Source organism: Ordospora colligata (genome assembly GCF_000803265.1).
Source record: "Ordospora colligata OC4 chromosome Unknown contig_07, whole genome shotgun sequence".
NCBI classification, from domain to species: Eukaryota; Fungi; Microsporidia; family Ordosporidae; genus Ordospora; species Ordospora colligata.
Window position 1 is genome coordinate 1 of NW_014575401.1, and position 17,236 is coordinate 17,236.

General features: G+C 35.8%; 17 protein-coding genes across 17 annotated transcripts; 6 read left to right on the top strand and 11 right to left on the bottom strand.

The window, feature by feature from the left end:
• M896_070010 (uncharacterized protein) lies at positions 1–1,495 on the bottom strand (the record flags this gene model as incomplete). Its single annotated transcript, XM_014707991.1, has 1 exon — positions 1–1,495. A coding segment is annotated over one exon (1,495 nt), but the record flags the coding sequence as incomplete, so codon positions are not given.
• Positions 1,496–1,616: 121 nt separating this feature from the next.
• M896_070020 (uncharacterized protein) lies at positions 1,617–2,327 on the top strand (the record flags this gene model as incomplete). The annotated part of the gene is made up of 1 exon (XM_014707992.1): positions 1,617–2,327. One exon carries the CDS (start codon positions 1,617–1,619, stop codon positions 2,325–2,327), a length of 711 nt encoding a protein of 236 aa, XP_014563478.1.
• A 286-nt stretch (positions 2,328–2,613) lies between these two features.
• On the top strand, positions 2,614–3,147 carry M896_070030 (uncharacterized protein; the record flags this gene model as incomplete). The annotated part of the gene is made up of 1 exon (XM_014707993.1): positions 2,614–3,147. The coding sequence occupies one exon, from the start codon at positions 2,614–2,616 to the stop codon at positions 3,145–3,147; it is 534 nt and encodes a 177-aa protein (XP_014563479.1).
• A 1,404-nt stretch (positions 3,148–4,551) lies between these two features.
• On the top strand, positions 4,552–5,205 carry M896_070040 (uncharacterized protein; the record flags this gene model as incomplete). Its single annotated transcript, XM_014707994.1, has 1 exon — positions 4,552–5,205. The coding sequence occupies one exon, from the start codon at positions 4,552–4,554 to the stop codon at positions 5,203–5,205; it is 654 nt and encodes a 217-aa protein (XP_014563480.1).
• Positions 5,206–6,488: 1,283 nt separating this feature from the next.
• M896_070050 (Myb-like transcription factor) lies at positions 6,489–7,283 on the bottom strand (the record flags this gene model as incomplete). Its single annotated transcript, XM_014707995.1, has 1 exon — positions 6,489–7,283. The coding sequence occupies one exon, from the start codon at positions 7,281–7,283 to the stop codon at positions 6,489–6,491; it is 795 nt and encodes a 264-aa protein (XP_014563481.1).
• A 23-nt stretch (positions 7,284–7,306) lies between these two features.
• Positions 7,307–8,368, bottom strand: M896_070060 (RNA 3'-terminal phosphate cyclase; the record flags this gene model as incomplete). The annotated part of the gene is made up of 1 exon (XM_014707996.1): positions 7,307–8,368. The coding sequence occupies one exon, from the start codon at positions 8,366–8,368 to the stop codon at positions 7,307–7,309; it is 1,062 nt and encodes a 353-aa protein (XP_014563482.1).
• A 121-nt stretch (positions 8,369–8,489) lies between these two features.
• M896_070070 (ribulose-5-phosphate 3-epimerase) lies at positions 8,490–9,116 on the bottom strand (the record flags this gene model as incomplete). Its single annotated transcript, XM_014707997.1, has 1 exon — positions 8,490–9,116. One exon carries the CDS (start codon positions 9,114–9,116, stop codon positions 8,490–8,492), a length of 627 nt encoding a protein of 208 aa, XP_014563483.1.
• An 86-nt stretch (positions 9,117–9,202) lies between these two features.
• On the bottom strand, positions 9,203–9,505 carry M896_070080 (zinc finger domain-containing protein; the record flags this gene model as incomplete). Its single annotated transcript, XM_014707998.1, has 1 exon — positions 9,203–9,505. One exon carries the CDS (start codon positions 9,503–9,505, stop codon positions 9,203–9,205), a length of 303 nt encoding a protein of 100 aa, XP_014563484.1.
• A 102-nt stretch (positions 9,506–9,607) lies between these two features.
• M896_070090 (ribosomal protein L19) lies at positions 9,608–10,152 on the bottom strand (the record flags this gene model as incomplete). The annotated part of the gene is made up of 2 exons (XM_014707999.1): positions 9,608–10,124; positions 10,151–10,152. Coding segments are annotated over 2 exons (519 nt in total).
• Positions 10,153–10,283: 131 nt separating this feature from the next.
• On the bottom strand, positions 10,284–10,787 carry M896_070100 (mitochondrial sulfhydryl oxidase; the record flags this gene model as incomplete). Its single annotated transcript, XM_014708000.1, has 1 exon — positions 10,284–10,787. One exon carries the CDS (start codon positions 10,785–10,787, stop codon positions 10,284–10,286), a length of 504 nt encoding a protein of 167 aa, XP_014563486.1.
• Positions 10,788–11,128: 341 nt separating this feature from the next.
• M896_070110 (subunit of transcription initiation factor TFIIIB) lies at positions 11,129–12,067 on the top strand (the record flags this gene model as incomplete). The annotated part of the gene is made up of 1 exon (XM_014708001.1): positions 11,129–12,067. The coding sequence occupies one exon, from the start codon at positions 11,129–11,131 to the stop codon at positions 12,065–12,067; it is 939 nt and encodes a 312-aa protein (XP_014563487.1).
• A 160-nt stretch (positions 12,068–12,227) lies between these two features.
• Positions 12,228–12,689, bottom strand: M896_070120 (ribosomal protein S18; the record flags this gene model as incomplete). The annotated part of the gene is made up of 1 exon (XM_014708002.1): positions 12,228–12,689. One exon carries the CDS (start codon positions 12,687–12,689, stop codon positions 12,228–12,230), a length of 462 nt encoding a protein of 153 aa, XP_014563488.1.
• Positions 12,690–13,079: 390 nt separating this feature from the next.
• Positions 13,080–13,364, bottom strand: M896_070130 (ribosomal protein L36; the record flags this gene model as incomplete). Its single annotated transcript, XM_014708003.1, has 1 exon — positions 13,080–13,364. One exon carries the CDS (start codon positions 13,362–13,364, stop codon positions 13,080–13,082), a length of 285 nt encoding a protein of 94 aa, XP_014563489.1.
• A 49-nt stretch (positions 13,365–13,413) lies between these two features.
• Positions 13,414–16,008, top strand: M896_070140 (uncharacterized protein; the record flags this gene model as incomplete). Its single annotated transcript, XM_014708004.1, has 1 exon — positions 13,414–16,008. One exon carries the CDS (start codon positions 13,414–13,416, stop codon positions 16,006–16,008), a length of 2,595 nt encoding a protein of 864 aa, XP_014563490.1.
• Positions 16,009–16,161: 153 nt separating this feature from the next.
• Positions 16,162–16,383, bottom strand: M896_070150 (uncharacterized protein; the record flags this gene model as incomplete). The annotated part of the gene is made up of 1 exon (XM_014708005.1): positions 16,162–16,383. One exon carries the CDS (start codon positions 16,381–16,383, stop codon positions 16,162–16,164), a length of 222 nt encoding a protein of 73 aa, XP_014563491.1.
• Positions 16,384–16,450: 67 nt separating this feature from the next.
• Positions 16,451–16,681, top strand: M896_070160 (small nuclear ribonucleoprotein; the record flags this gene model as incomplete). The annotated part of the gene is made up of 1 exon (XM_014708006.1): positions 16,451–16,681. One exon carries the CDS (start codon positions 16,451–16,453, stop codon positions 16,679–16,681), a length of 231 nt encoding a protein of 76 aa, XP_014563492.1.
• Positions 16,682–16,752: 71 nt separating this feature from the next.
• Positions 16,753–17,181, bottom strand: M896_070170 (uncharacterized protein; the record flags this gene model as incomplete). The annotated part of the gene is made up of 1 exon (XM_014708007.1): positions 16,753–17,181. The coding sequence occupies one exon, from the start codon at positions 17,179–17,181 to the stop codon at positions 16,753–16,755; it is 429 nt and encodes a 142-aa protein (XP_014563493.1).
• Between the last annotated feature and the right edge of the window lie 55 nt (positions 17,182–17,236).

Sequence of the window (17,236 nt, forward strand, 5' to 3'; positions counted from 1 at the left end):
GTGATGTCACTACCAATCCTATCTCCACTACATTCTTCAACTTCATTGCTACATCACTGTATTCTCCATCAATTATATTTACACACACTTTGCGTATTAAATATCCAATAATCATTAACACATTCACTCCACACATCAACATCTCATCATAAACGTCTCGCCATATGCACACGCTCATGCTCATCACAACAAGCAATGTCATTGAAAGATGAATAAGTAGTTCACACAGTGACATCACACATTCGTTCATAACGTAAACATACACATTTACTATCATTAAACACATTGCACTTACAGCAGGTAATGCTACGGCTACTGGTACCTTGATTTTGTTCTCTTCACACATTGCTTTCATGCTATTCAATGCAAGTACCATAGATACAATCGGTACAATCACTGATATTGCAAACACACACAACTTTAATCTATAAATCTTACTCACATCTACTCCTACTACATATCCAACTCCAATAAATAGCATTATTACACACACTAAATACCCAACTAAATCCAGTAATACACAACAATTGATTCCTATCATAAATATTTCGATTTTATCGTTTTGTTCATCATACCTTAATACATACTTTAAACCCTTCAAATGGTAATTGTAAGCCAGTGCTCGTAATCGTGTATTCTGAAACCCAACCTTGATATTTTCTAGCATATGAGTAGTTTTACTAAACATCCCATGTGTATCAATATCAAATCCATGCCTTTTAATTTCATCAACCACCCTATTCTCTTCTTTTGAATCAAAATCAAACATTCTGTACATGAAGTTCAATGTTGTGTGTATTCTTTTCATCTGCTGCTTTATTACCTGAAGATTCTCCTTCCATTTATTCACATTTGCTTCATCAGTTAAAATCGATTCAATGCATGTATATGCATGTAAAAGCATGTTTGTGCATTCCGTAGTCCAATCAAACACCATAAATCTACCACCTTTTTCTTTATCACAACGATATACACATGTTTCTCCATTATCAAACTCTATAGGAATCGCATAAATTAAATCTCTCAGTTCTGGATCTTCTAATGCATTTCGGAAGTCCATCACAAACTGCTCTTTTTTGTGCTCCTTAACATATTCCCTGAATGCAGTTACACAGATTTTATTTTTACTGTCTAGACAGTCAAAAATATATTTTATTTTCATGTCTATTTTTGTCATCTGGTTTCTTGACTCTTCATTTTCATCCATGTTGTTTATGTCATTATCTATCGATAATCCATTTATACTTCTACAAAAGTTCAATGTGTTTATGCCGGGTTTGATACGCAGTAATAAAAGTTTGTCAAGGCGTTTCTTGAACTTGCGCTTTGATTTATTCCATATTTTATCTGTCCTAGTAATACAAGCACTGATTTCCATTATAAGTTCATCTAGTATTTTGTAATAGGATTCAGCCTTGTTTCCATTCTCTATTGATTTGAGTATTTCTTGTCCTACATTCATAAATCTGGGTATCTTTATTTGGAATTTATACATGACTTAACTACATTTACAGACATATACTCATTCACGCCTATCTTTTACCATCTACTCAACTATTATCATCTAAACTTCCATAACAGTCCACATTTATATCTCTTTTTATAATAACCCTTAAATGGAACAAAAATACATTTTTTACGTTCCACAGACTCCATTAACCACTGAGCAGAAAAAACTTTTCTTAGACGAAAAGAAGAGTATGAATAAAGCCATGAACAACATAAAATTTATCCTGAATGATTATACGCCTTGGGTATCATATTTTATGGCCTTTGTTATACTTAGAGGATATGAATACTCACTTTATATAAAAAAACCACGAAATACTGGACTTGAAGTGGTGATCATGATGATGTTTGCAATAGGACCATTGTTTAAAGTCATATCATGGGCATTTGATCAGTATTGCAATTTATACGGATATGATACAGAAGAAGAGAATCAGCAAGTAAATGACGAAGTTATTGAAGGTAATGAGAATGAGGAAATACAGAAAGGATGGGCGTGTCCTGATTTATTCAAAGGATTGCCAATTGTGGCACTGAACATAGCTTCATGTGTAGTTCTGGTTACTATGGGCATCCTATATCTTGTTGGAGATGAGTCTGCCAAATATTTTACTTCTGATGCTAGCGATGCAGCTGTTCAAATTATTTGTATGTCTAGTTATTCTTGTCTGATGACTAGGAAAATGCCACTGTGGGGAAGATTAGTTACGTATTTCTTAATGTTGGTGGGCATATTAATCCTGTGTGAAGAAGTTATTAACTGCGTAGCTAGATTAAATCTATTATTCGGTGGTGCTGCACTGCCTCAGCCTATCTGATAAAAAGTAACCAAAAAATCAAAAATATGTTGTTTTGATATCAGATAACTAAATGAAAAGAAATAAGTATTGATTGATAAGAGAGGATATTAATGAGAATCACGAGTATGGTAACTGAAGTTACTGAGAGTGAGATTGCTGATTGTGAGCTATTAAACAGCTGAATGAATAAAGCAATTTAATTGAATATTATAGTTTATAATGATAGTGTGGATAACAATGCCCTTGGGATTAATAATTATGAAACTATGAGTCAAAATTTAGAGGCACAATCAAATCCGATCAAATGATTAATGTAGATACGATTGCAAAGATATTCTATAATGCTAGTGATATTAATGATGATAAGTATAAAGCATTGGTCAATATGATGATGGAAACAAACGATTGTCAAGAATCGGTAAAGGCAACGAATGAGATAACTATTTATTATGCCAAGGAAATGAATATCTGGACGATTGGATATAAAATAATTGAAGGATTGTGTTTATTTTTCAATTTACTTGCTATTAGTAGTATGATCCCTGAGAAGAGTGAAGACGAGATAATAGCAGGACTGAACAAGATAAATATAGCTGATATAAGAGCTCTGGATGTTTTGATAAGTCGTATTGAGAAAAAAGAAGCGAAGGCGAATATGTTGAATAAAATAAAGATCGATGGTCTTCTTATTCATATACTGATGAGTAAATCTAATAGAGAACGGAGAAAAATACTGGAAAAACTTGATAAACAATTACTTAAGAAAATAAATGATGAAATTGATGTATTTATAATTGCACGGATCGAGGATGCATACAATAGTTATATAGGTGGCTGAAAGCACAACCAAATGGAATACGTAATGTGCTGAATGCTTTTATTAGTAGCAGTAGTATGGAGAGGTTTGTACACAGAATGAATGAAGGTAAATTGAAGGATATAGTATTGACTGTATTCGGAGAAAAAAGCAAATATACTGAAGCAATAGTAAAAATGTTGAATAATACACGTTCTAGAAGATTAAATGATGAAGAACGACGAACAAAATTGTATAATACGATGATTTGTATTTTAAATACGAACGGTTATACAGAAGTGTGTATTTCAGTAACTAATATGAAAGAAGGTAAAATGAAAGATATGGCAAAGAAGGTGCTTGGTAGTATATATAACCTGATAAATAATTTGAAGAATCTATTTGAGGAATCTTCATATAAAATAGAAAATGAAAAAGTATAATCCATAAAGTAATAACTAAGTTTATCAGTAAGTACAACTCATATATAGATTTAGAGAAGTTGACTAAAGACAATTTCCAAAATGATATAAAGGATATGGCATTGGAAGTATTTAGAAAGATATAGATTGAGAATTTATGTTATGGGAATAAGAATACACCTGAAGTAAGAGGAAAAGAAGTTTGTGAATTGTTACTTAACATTGCTAATGAAAAGGTATAGAATATACAAAGAGTAAAATACTGACGGATGATCTTGAAACTGATGCGAAAAAACTTGGGGAATGGTATCATTAGTGCTATTGAAAATGTACATGAACACCTGATTGGAATATGTAATGATTATCCTAATATTACAGATGATGAGATAGAAAAGCAAAAAGCAAGAAAGACGAAAATTTGTAGTGCGCTTGAAAACATTAATAAACTTCCCTGCTTTAAATACTTAGATAGATTATAACTGATGGTGAAATACATGAAAGATAGTAATGAGAAAGAGATAGTAATGAATGTGTTTAGAATTATACAAATTGAGAAGATATATGATAATGAGGAAGATGATATAAACGTAGAATTCAAATGTATAATTATTTATCTAATTTTATTAAGATTTGTGGTATAAAACATTTAAAAAAGATAGTACAAACTAATGAGCTTGATATAGAAGTAAATAATGCAATAAGTAGTATTATTGATATTATTGAATCTATATTGAAAGAATTGAATATCATATGTAAAAAATCACACATTAAAAACGAAGAAAGATAAAGAAAATACATGCTAAGCTAGTTAAGTATATTTTGAAATTCCACTATGATAATAAACTTGCACAGAATCTACTCAATAATTTGATTAAAAATGGAAATATGAAAAATATGGTACTACGTGTATTTGAGGAGCTGGATAAAAATACTGAAATAATAACCGAAATACTGAAAGATTCTATATATTATAAGGATGCATCATTGGATTTACATGATGTGATTACACAGGGTTTAGATCATAATGGTTTTGAAGATCTATATATCGATTATGAAGATGAAAGGCAGTGACAAGGCGAAAGCACAAAAAAAAATGTATAGTATTATTAACGATATACTAATCGATGAATTGAGTATTGTATGTGGTAACATTTCAGGTATTATTTATCAGAAAATGACACATAAAGAAATAAGAAAAGAGGTTCGCAAAGTTTTATTTGATTATGTTAACAATGGTGTTTATTATGAACATAAGAGTATGCTAAAATCAATTATAATACGATTTGTAAATGATTGCCTTCCTATAATACATTCTAATATAAACGATTTACATTCTGTACTAAATGAGGAATATTATACTGATGATAAAATGAAAGAAGAAGCAATCCAGAAAAATTGGTGTAATCTTATTGCCTTATGGGGTAAGAAACAGACAAATATGATAATAAATTCCTTAATGATTCAATATATGGTTGATAAATATAATCAGAAGACCAATATGAATAAATTTAAGAATACAACTAATGAAAAAATAAAAGTTTCAGAACAAAGTACAGTGAATATCAAGCAGACTGATAATGCAATCGATAATAATGCAGTTGATCAAAAAACAGGGATGCATTTCATGAGTTATTGTTTAATATTTGTGCTAAGAATAAGAATAAAGCGACCAATCTAGAAGATGGCACGATTAAAAATAAAATCAAGAATAAAATAAATAATACAGAAGGTGAATTGAAGAAAAAGGCATTAAGAAAACTTATGCTTATAAACGTTAAGGAAACATTTGATGAATATAAGTATGATATTGATGAACAGTACAAAATAATTAATGATTTACTGACTATTATTATCACAAAAAGTAAAATAGATCAAGTATATGAAATATCAATAGAGATAATGAAGGTGAGCCTATTGCCTAACATAAATTATAAGAATAGAAAGCGGTTGACAGATATTATCAGAATGATGAGAGCAATAATAATTAGAAAGCAACTTGAAATTGTAATGGAAAGCCTATATGTAAAGCATGATTTAATGAAGAAAATCTCATGGAATGCTTTATAAAATATGTTATGAAACAAAAAGATGAGATAATTAACTTCGAATATTGTATAATATGGAATACATTTAACAAGAAAGCAGAAGCAAATAATACAAGTGAAGAACAACTAAATGAATTGAACCTAATTGAAATAGATAATGTAGATTGGATAAAGGTTAATGAAATGGCGTATGGCATACTGAGCGAACTATTATCAACTGAAACAGAGAACAGTGAGAACTTTACATAGGAATACTTTAATATTATAACCAAAAGTTTTATTAACTTAATTAAGGAAAGATTATCACAAGAAGAAAGTAATGGTAGTAAAATGAGTCAGGTAATAGATCATAATGATATGATGATACATTGATTGATGTGCCTGAAGATGTGATGAATAGTATTTTAAAGTATGTGAAAAATAGAGGAAAGCATTTTATGATAGTTATTGCATTGGTATTATGGTTATTGCCTCAGCTTATAAATGAATATAATGATATAAAGTCAACACAACTAGCAGACAATGTGAGGTGTTCCGGAAGTTGTTCATCATCCAGTATATAATTGATATCATGCATGTAATAAATAATAAAGTGATTATTAGATTGTATGTGTATATATGTAGTGTATTATTGCGTGATAAATAAGAGTGATTTTTATGAATATTGTAGATAGTGAGAGTGAAATGTAGCGATTTATAATCAGAATGCGAACACTTAACATAATATTGCAAGTATATAAAACAAATATGTAATGTAACAAATGGATTCATAATATTGCCAACGCTGCAAAGAACTACTCGAATAATAAATGATAACAAGAATATATTATTGATCTGATCAATGATGTTAGTGAATGCGAATTGATGGAATATTGAGTAGATAAGAAAAATGAAATTTTTATACGAATTGATATATTTATTGAGTGTGCGACTGTGCATCTTTGTTAAGTTTAATGTACTTTGACCTACACTGAATCGGATTCCGTGTCATAACATGGTTGCTAACGCATCTCCAGTCGCCTTCTCTACAGATATCGACCGCATGCACAAGCCTCAGCTTTTCGTCATCGGACCATTTACCTTTCTTAACACTTTTGTTCAGGAAGTAATACCTCATTGCACATTCCTTGCCGGTCTTTGTTCCCACAACCTTGGATACGTATCTCCACTTCGAAAGTCCGTGCTTCTCAACACCCTTCTCAAGTAAACCATCTTCTTCAGACGTCCACATTTTAGGCATGGAATCTGTGTTAATACCAAGGTACAGGCGTACTGCATCAAACGGCCTGCAATGCATCTTTGCAGATATCTCGAGCCAATCGTTTCTTTCCTGAATCAAAGAGTTAATTATTCCTGCATCCTTCTTACTCAAGTTCTTGCTATAATCTTCAACTCGGTTAATCCATCTGTTGAAGCATTCATTCCTTGGCGCATTGAACATCTTAGACATCTCATTCCAAAAATCATCGTTAAGATCGAATCTCATACATCCTTTCGTAGTCTTGCAGAATCTTTCCTCATCTCTAGAATCCATCTCAACACTGATTCCAGTCTTTCTTTTCGCCACTATCTTTGCAAACTCGCTTCTGTATGTGCATCTCTTCTTGATGTCCTTCAGCCTGCTTACTATCTTCTCAATCTCTACATAGTCCATATACAACTGTTCAAGCTTACGATCTAAATCATTGCTGTTTTCTATCCTATATTGCATCTGGGTTTTCATTGCCCCAATTTTCATTTCAGCTGTCTCATTACATTTGTATATCCATTTCCACTCCCATAAACAATATATCCTCCTTCGTGCTTCTTAATCTCATATTCAAACTTAAAAAATCTCTTCAAAAGTTCAAACACTTTTGCAATTTCATGATCAACCTTACAAATCTTAATTCTGCTCACACTCCTGGGCGATAAACACATCAATGAAAGTCCTAGATACACAAGCTTCCTGTCAAACACACCTCCTGCCTTCACACTCCTAAGAAGTTCATGACACGCCATTTCCGCAGCTTCCTCGGGCTTTCTAACTCTATCTAGGCTCTTTACATCTACGTTCTCTTCATTCCATCCATTCACAGTCGAGTAGTATATTCCATTCTTCGACTCTGCAAATACATTACATTGAAATCCAGGCGATGGCCCAGAGTCAAGCCTATTAGATACATTAGAAAACACCTTCACTCTCGATATGTCTCCTAATAACCTTTTGATTACTTCAGTCATTTCTCGAGTCGGTGTAGAACTCAGCCTGCTACTGAGCACCAGTCCACGTACTTTCACTATCTTCTCATCATCTGCAAAATCAACAACGCTAATCTTTCGTGCTCCACTCATACTCAACATCACCTCTCCTTGCCCTTCTGGCTCAAATCCTCGCTTCTTAACAACAAGCTCGCATCCATCAATACCAAATCTTCTCATAACTCCAAAATGCGCAATTCTTATCATATCCACACACATATTGCCATTCGTTATTCCTTTGAATCTTATCTTTAGTGGTTCAGATACAAACGCACAAAGCACAAGTAAAGGTATAATATAAATCGATATCTCTTCCTCACATTTGAATATCAAACTTCCTCCACTCAGCGATCCCGGTGTAAATATCAAATACTCACCTTCTGTTAAATACATGCTTCCATTTGATATGCTCTTCAATAGCTTTGCAAACGATGTTGCCATCTTTTTTCTCTTATTCATTGCTATCTTCACTTTTATCTTAGACAACAGACTATATACAAGAATAAGCTCCAAACTCTCCTCAGAATCAAATACTTCAACACTTCCGTCATCCATTCGCTAGGGCATTCCAAAGCAAAAGTATCTCTCACAACACATACATTACTAAAACTTCAATAGTTACACAGCATTCATTTACTATACAACAAGTTTATCATACAACACATGCAAGCTATTATCATCCCAAAAACGGCCTTCTAATCTTGGTAAGATACTCTCTTCTATCCTCAGCCCGGAAGTATCCAGATCCCACAACTACATAGTCTGCATCCTTAACCATCGCAATATTGCTTGCATTCAGTCCTCCATCAACTCCAACAAGCTTTCCTTGCTTCTTAATCTGATCTATCTTGCAAACACATTCACTCTTGAACTGTTGTCCTCCAAATCCAGGATTAACAGTCATCACAAGAGAAAATCCTGCATCACTCAGGTCAACTTCCTCTACCCGTGTTTCTGGATTAATAGCAATCCCTGCCATCACTCCATTATCTCTCAAATACTCAATCGCTTTCTTTTTACCACTTGCCTCTTGATGCACCGTCACCACAAACACATTGCTCAAATCAATCAAAGGCAAAAGCACTATCGGATCTTCAATCATCATATGAATATCAAACACAAACTCATGCTTCAGAATCCTGTTAAGCACACATGGACCAAAAGTAAGGTTTCCCACAAAGCTGGTATCCATAACATCAATATGAACATTCGTCACTCCGTTCTCCATCATCTCCCCAAGCTCATCTTCTAACCTCATAAAGTCACAATCCAATATGCTTATTCCTATTCTTTTATTAAGCATGTGGGTGTGTTCCAATAACTATCTCATCACTCACAATCTCAGCATCAACAAATCCAATATCACAGCCAAATGATATTTTATCATCCCTAGCCAATCCAGAATCTTCCATATGTACGTCTTCCACACACTACACACACATCCTCGTACCGATACTTCTTCATCACACACATCGAGCAAAAACAATGTCCACATTCTGCAACAACCTTCTCATCAAATCGTTCCTTACATATCCCACACACATCCACATCAACTCCAGAATGCTTCATCTCAATCTCAGAATCTCTAATATGCAAATACTTGCATGACTCTCCATATCCACAGTATCCCGTCTCCTTAAATGGTTTACAGATCATCTTATGCATATCAACTACCTCTTCATCATTTACCATCCACAAGGCTATTCAATTTACTCCTTTTGTGCCATCATGCAGAGCTTTTGCCTCGAAACCACTAAATACAAATATAACACACCAGTTGGGACAAAAAGTTTATTAAGATGAAACCGCATTGTTATTCGATATGCTCAAGGCTTCAGCTTGCCCTGTGAGCTCCCTTGCTCTCTCCTCCTCGCCCTTCTTCTTCATAATGTAGTCCCTCATGTAGAACCTGTGCTTAAACAGATTTCCCTTCGCCTGCATGTAAAATACTCTGAACTCTTCTTTGCTTATCGTGCCCTCTGCTCGCATCTCCTTCAGCATCGCTCTCATCGCCCTGATCTTCTTCATCCACAAATCCTTCTTCGGCATCCTGGCATTTGCTGTTCCAACCCTCTTTCCAATTCCCATATGCCTACCCTTCTTTTTTGCTGCCATCCTTATTCTGAACCTTCCGCGACTATTATGCTTGTCCAACTTCATAATTATCACATTGTCCTTAATCAACTGTCGGACCTGGTCCCTTGTAGACACCTGATTCAGTCTTTCCACCTCGTTGATGTCTAGCCATATCTTCGACTTTCCACAATTCAGAATATCTGACGCTAAGCGCTTCACTCTCTGTTCATTCGTCCTTCAAATTAGTATTTCTCCACTTACATTTTCAGGGTGCAAATTTTTCTCCATTTTGTATCACCTATGCATGTAGCCTCTATCCTATTCAATTGTCGCATTAAGTATCATGCATTTCATCATTACTGAGTATGAACATCTTATCTTGTACATCAACTGCTCATGCTTCACATCCGCAATCCCACAGATCGTCCACAGTCTTGCAATCAACCTCCGGCTTGCCTATACGCTTATTCACTATGTTGTGTGCCTCACACAGCCATGTCTTGAACTCATCATTGCTATTAACCCTTGGCGGATGCATCGCTAGTAAGCCTTGAAAGTGTTTCCTACACTCTTCACATGGGAACACAGCCGAAAGAAGATGCACAAAGCTTAATGTATCCTTCTTCTGTTGAGAAGTGGGAAACGCAGGATACTTTGAGCCCATTACATGAAGCAGTGTCCATGTCGATCTGCCAAGTCTATCTCTCAATTCCTGCTTAGTCATCTTTTTTACATCTGAAATACTCGAGTTGGCTGTTGAGTAACCTTGCTTCAAAGTTACCTTTTCTCCCTTAGTCATTAATGCATAACAGCAATACATTATCCATGCAGCCACAATTATAGCCAATATCTTTACATATCCTTGATCCTTACTATTCTTAAGTAGTATGCCGTTCATTTGATGTTTATTTCTGTGTACTACAATTTATACAATGTGATCGTGTTTCATGTACATCGAGAGTATTTGTACAATCCACATGATACTAAGTACTTTATTAGATTGACTAAGACATTCGCTTTATCCAATTCATTCATTATACAAACTAATGTGTTGTTAATAGGCCTGTGATCATGCATGCAATTGGTAAATAATCGCTCTGAATGCATGCAATGCATAAAGCTGGATCGTTTACAAATGAACAATGTACAACACAGTGGATGTTGCAATTCATATCCTACACAGAGTTCAACATCAGCACTACACAATCGATATATTCGTAAATCATCAAGCCCATAGGCATGAAGACAGTCCCAAAGTTCAAGCCATATGTACAGGCATGTTCTGATTGTGGAGAAACACAGAACATAATCGAAGACTACAAAAACGGATATCATGTATGTGCTGTATGCGGATGTATAGTGGGAAACAGAATAATAGACGAAGGTAGTGAGTGGAGATCTTTTGGAGACGGAAACAAAGTAGATCCGTGTAGGACAGGAAGCGCAAGCAATCCATATCTCGAATCTGAACAACTCGATACAATGATAAGCACGGGGGGAGGACTTAACTCATATGTACTGGCAAATATCCAGACAAAAAACAGCATGCGAGGGCCAGAAAGAGCATTGAAACATGGAATGAACCTCATCACTGCATTCTGTGAGAGATCGAATCTTTCACGCACTATCATTGATAGAGCACATTACATCTTCAAAAACATCGAGGAAAGGAAGCTTCTCAAGGGCAAAAACGTCGAGGGTATTGTTGCTGCATGCATATACATAGCGTGCAGACAAGAAGATTGCCCAAGAACATTCAAGGAAATCAGTGTAATGACTGCCGTCCAAAAGAAGGAAATAGGAAGGAGCTTCAAGTTAATTTCTCCTCATCTTGAGCGCATGACAGCAATGTCTACAGAAAACCTTATAGCAAGGTTTTGCTCCGATCTCAACCTTAGCATTAAAATTCAAAAGATAGCCACCGAGATGGCAAAGGCAGCACACGAGCTCGGATGTCTTGCCGGAAAGAATCCAGACTCTATAGCTGCAGCAGTGATATACATGTTAACAAACCTGTTTCCTGAAGAAAAGAAGATTCAGAAAGACATTCAGCTGGTTACAAATGTTACAGAAGTAACAATAAAAAACACATACAAGGAGTTGCTTGCATTCAAATACGACATCATTCCCGAAGGAATGGTAAGTAAGGAAAACATAGATAAACTTCCAAGCTACTAGCGCTGCTCTTACACTTATTCTACAGAGTCATAATTAGTAAGGTTTTGTGAACAACAAAACACTCTGTGAATACAAGACAATCTGTATTCCTTGCATGATAGAATGACCAGATCAGCTGTTGAAATGGTCAGTGAAATAATAAATTCAAAAGCTCAACCCTTTACTTCTTTCTGGCAACACCCATGGAGTTTCCATGTCTTCCATTCGACTTGGTTCTCTGTCCACGCACTTTGAGCCCGACATCAAGTCTAAATGCCCTAATCAGCTTGTTCTTCTTTCCTCTCTCAATCATCATCCTCATCTCAGCATCAAGCTTTGTTCCAATCAGGTGCGATGACACTCCGTCAATAGGATCCCTCTGACGATTGAAATACGACTCTGGAATTCCAAGACTGCCCGGATTAATAATTGCGTCGCTGATTCTCTTCAAGTCGTCTTCTCCGATTTCTCCTGCTCGCTTCATCTTATCAATTCCAAGGCGTTTGCATATGGCAGTTGCTATTCTTATGCCCATTCCTGAAATCTTGGTCAGCGCAAACGCAATTCTCTTCGTACCATCAATGTTTGTGTTGTGTATACGAATGATGTACTGGATCTCTTCAGGATCGTAAGTGTAGCTCATTCTAAGGGATCAAAATTTTCATTCTCAAATGCCTATCTCAAGCACATCCTGATGGCATCCCCATAAAGTATTTTATATACAGCACACATAACAGCAAATGCATCACATCAGTACAAAATAGATTTACATATTCATTTATACTTGCATTATACTACCTCTTTGTACTCAGATTGAATTTTATACGACTTTAAAAGCTTAAAGAGTAAAAGAATTGCACAGCAGTATAAATAATAAAGAAACTGTTATTAAAAACTTAAGAATAGAATAAAAGAATTTCATAATGGCATGAAAATTAAAGAGATTGTATCAGTAACAAAATATTTGAAACATCACTAAGCAAATGCATAAATATATTGTAAATCACAAATTATTTGAACGCTAAAACTGCATTTATTCTTCCATAGTCATCTTCGTAAGCTTCTCAAGCTTGACTGTCGCACGTTTACGCGAGCCTAGCCTCTTACTTAACAGCTTCTTTGCCTTATTAAGAGTCTTAGCCTCTATCAGAGAAGTCACCTTCTTCTCAAGCGGCGAAAGCCCGCTTATTTCGTCTGCAACTGCTGCAGCAATTGCACGTGCTTTCCTGAATCTCTCACACACAATCTTCGATGGCTTCTTGATCCCAGTCTTCTCAACCGAACAGTGGACTTGAATCTTCTTATAGAACTTCCTCATTTGCAGGGTGCGTAAATTTTTTCAATTCTACAAAGCCATCTTGATGCCAATGATTATTCAAAGGTTCAAGGAGATAAGAGACAAGATATACAACAATATACACATGATCACAGAGAATGATATGAGATTCATGAGGGATGTGCTATGTACAAGAGAAATGGAGTATGGGCGAATAAAGACATACTCTGTAGATGATAGTAAGGCGCTTGCATTATATACGCTAAAGTACAACGTAGTGGTTCTCTTGGACTTTGTGTGTAGAAATAAGATTGATCTAGGTACAGATATTTGTATGACCATATGCGACCTTTTATTTGAGGACATGTCTGTGGTAACGCCGGAATGCAGCCTCGAAATTGAGGATATTAAGGTAAGGATTGATGAAGCAATTGTAGACATACTGTGCATGATCGGTGATGGGATGCATGTCGAGAAAATACAAAGACGATTGAGTGAGCAAGAAATTCCTGACAGGGTCACAGTGAATCTCGCCGTAATGTTTGAGACATCTTCATGGAAGTCTTATGATCTACGTGTTATTCATGAGTTTATGCTTGGACCTGTTCTACTGGAACTGCTCAGAAGCTTCAAAGAGGCGCTTCGTCCACAAATAAGAGAGAAAATAATCAACATATGCAAAGAGAAGCTAAGATTAGGAAGAGATAAAGCAGTGATATATCAGATATTCTATGAGCTCAATGAGAAGAAGGACTTAGCTCTTCTGGATATTGATGAGGAAGACAAGGAAGAATCGTATGTTGGGTTTGTATATTCACTAATGGTTGATGAGGAAAGCTATTTGAAAGGATATGAGGCGCTGTCTAAGGCAGGATTATTTAATGACTTACGAAAAGCTCTTGAGATGATTAATTCACTCAGCCAGGCAGAATACAAGAAAATCAGGTCTGAGGACGAGAAGCTGATACATCATCTTATGGAGGTGATAGTGAAGCTGATGATGTTCAGAGATCGTGATCTTGAGTATGTAAGGTTGTATTTTATGAGGTTTATTGAGGTATTTCTGAATACTCTTGTGGGGCAGATATCGTTGAAGATCAAGGGATGCATATATGAGATTCTCTCGTCGTTTATGAGAGATGAGGAATGTAGAGAAACAATAGTTGAGTTTATGAAAGGCGTTGATATATTCAACAAGGATGGTGTGTCTTTGGATTTTGAGAAAGAGCTTAGTTACAGAGTATTTGAGATGACGCCTAGCTTCCTTAGGTTCTGTGTGTTTTATGGAGGGAATAACACTGTGGCATTTGCAATCAATGCGCTTAAAAGCGAAGATCCATTAACAATTATGCGGAGCTTTGATGTGCTTGAGAGGTTTTATGAGAAACGAGCCATGACAGAGGATGGAAAGACTGATGATTGTGTGAGCTCGCGACTCTCACTGATGTCTCAACACATCCGAGTTGCAATGTTGAACAACCCACAGGTGACAAACAGAGTCTTGGAGTTTCAACTGAATACTGGGATAGTTATAAGTGATGTGCAGATTATCAATGTGATTCTATCGACACCAAATGTAAGGTTTTTCAAGTATGCAAGGCTATTTGCCGATTTTTCATTTTTTATGAATGAGAACTTTTTGGAAAGACTTGCTGAGGATGACATTGAAGGATTCAGATATCTATATGAAGTAACGAAGGAGAATCACGAAGCATGCAAGTTTGTGATGAACAACGAGAGCTGGTTTAATGCATATGTAAATGAAAATGCAGATGTGAGGGAGATTGCAATACAGATCTATGAAAACTTGGTTGATTATGACATTGAGAACGTCGAAGTCGGATTTGGAAATGGGTTTTTGGTGCCTGATGTGAGCCATCCAACTGTTTTTAGAGTCTTGTCTAAGATGATCTTGTATTCTGTATACTCAAGAAAAGGTCCGTATAGTGATTACATTACAGACAAAGACTATGTGCTGGATAAATCGAACATTGATGAATACTGCACGTACATCAAGTGCAGGATTGTTGTTGGTGACAATGTTGAGGAGCGAATAAGGCATTTAATGATGCAATATATAGGAATCGATGAGTTGTTTGGATACTACGAGGTGCTTTCTGGAACATCGTTGAACATCCCATCATCCAAGAGCCTGTTGCTTAATATTGGAAAGAAAAGCACTGAGATGTTTATAAGCATGTTTGAGTCATCGAACAATTTTGAGAAATTCCTGCTGTTTTTTGTGCTTGGAGACATTTCTATAGAAAACAGCAAGGCTGTCGAAAGAATCATTAGAAACGAAGTGACACGCATTGTGGTATCCAGGTCATCCGATCCGTCTGAGAAGATGATTTTGAGGCAATGTCTTGTTACACTGCTGTCTCTCAATAGCATAGACTCGATTGTCAGATTGATGAATGGATACGAAGACGTGGATCTGCTTATAAAGGTCTGCATACGGAACCTCATGTGTGGAGGCTCGTACTTTCCTAGCTCAGCCGTGATGAAAGGTTGTTTGGAACTGCAGGTTTATGCAGTATTTATGCTACACTACCAATCTATATGGGACCTGTCTGCATTGAAAGACTGGATTGTTTATCTTAGGAGAGAATGCAAGGACAATCAGTATCTTGAGTATCTAGTCAATGATATCAAGAGTAAGAATGCTAGGATAGGAATTGATTAAATAAAGCATTTAGCTACATATAAAACCACCAAGTATATTTTCATTATACAAATAAACGCTGAAAACTTTGCCAAACCATTTAATCCAGGTAAAATATTATCGCTGATGGATTTAAAAAAACTGCCTGCTCAACATAGCAGCTGTAACACAGTTCTAAGCCTTCTTGCTTATTTCATTTGCCTTGGCCTCTCTCTGCCTCTGGCGTTCTCTGAGGAACGTCTTCTTTTTAGTCTTCAGTGTTTTTATCTTCGTTTGCATGGCTTGCCTAACTGCTATGATCTGCTGCTTTATCCTCAATCTTTCCTTGAACGACAGGTTCTTGTTTGGTTCTTTCTCTCTCTTATCTTTCCACGTCTTCAAATAAATCTTTGACATTCACGGTTCACAAAAAAATATTTTTAATAGCCGGTGCTGCACCACAAATCCTACTGCATAGCCCTTGATGGAAGTAGACTACTCTGCAATGTACTCAAACTTCATAGGAAAGCAAATAAAGGTGCAGATATGCGATGGATCTGAATACAAAGGAACTTCCATTGCAATAGATGTATACTTGAACATATCCTTGGAATCAGCGGCGTATTATAATACAGCCAATGATGCAGTGGTATATTACTCATCATTGTTCATCAAAGGCTCATATATAGACCATATAGCATTGGAGAATCAATGAGCATAAACAACAAATACCTGCATCGCCATAAATACACATCACAAACCTCCACACAGTGTAATAAATGCTTTTCAGAGATTTTCTTTTATCTTATCGACTATTTTACTATTGACTACCTGTATGTTGCGCTGTATTGATTCAATTTGATTCATTATTCGAATCGTCTCTCTGCGATGCTCAGTAAGTAGAGCGCTTAGATACTCAATTTTTGCAATTAGGCTTGCATTCTTACTCTCCACAGCCTCATGGCGTGCCAAATGCTTCTTCAAAGGATCACTTCTTGTGTAATCCTTTCCACATATGTGGCATTCAAAAGGTCGTTCTCCAGTGTGTCTGCGTGCGTGTGCTAGCAATGCATGCTTGCTAGCCTGAATCTCCCCAATCCTTGCGCAATCTTTCCACAAGCACTTGTTCACACTCAGCTTCTCAATATGCATCAGAAAGTGCTTCTTAGAATCCTCCTCAATATCCTCCTCACATTCATCCCATTCACACTTCATCTTGCCTCTCCAGGGTTAGTTTCAGCATATACTTCACATGTGTACGACAACTATC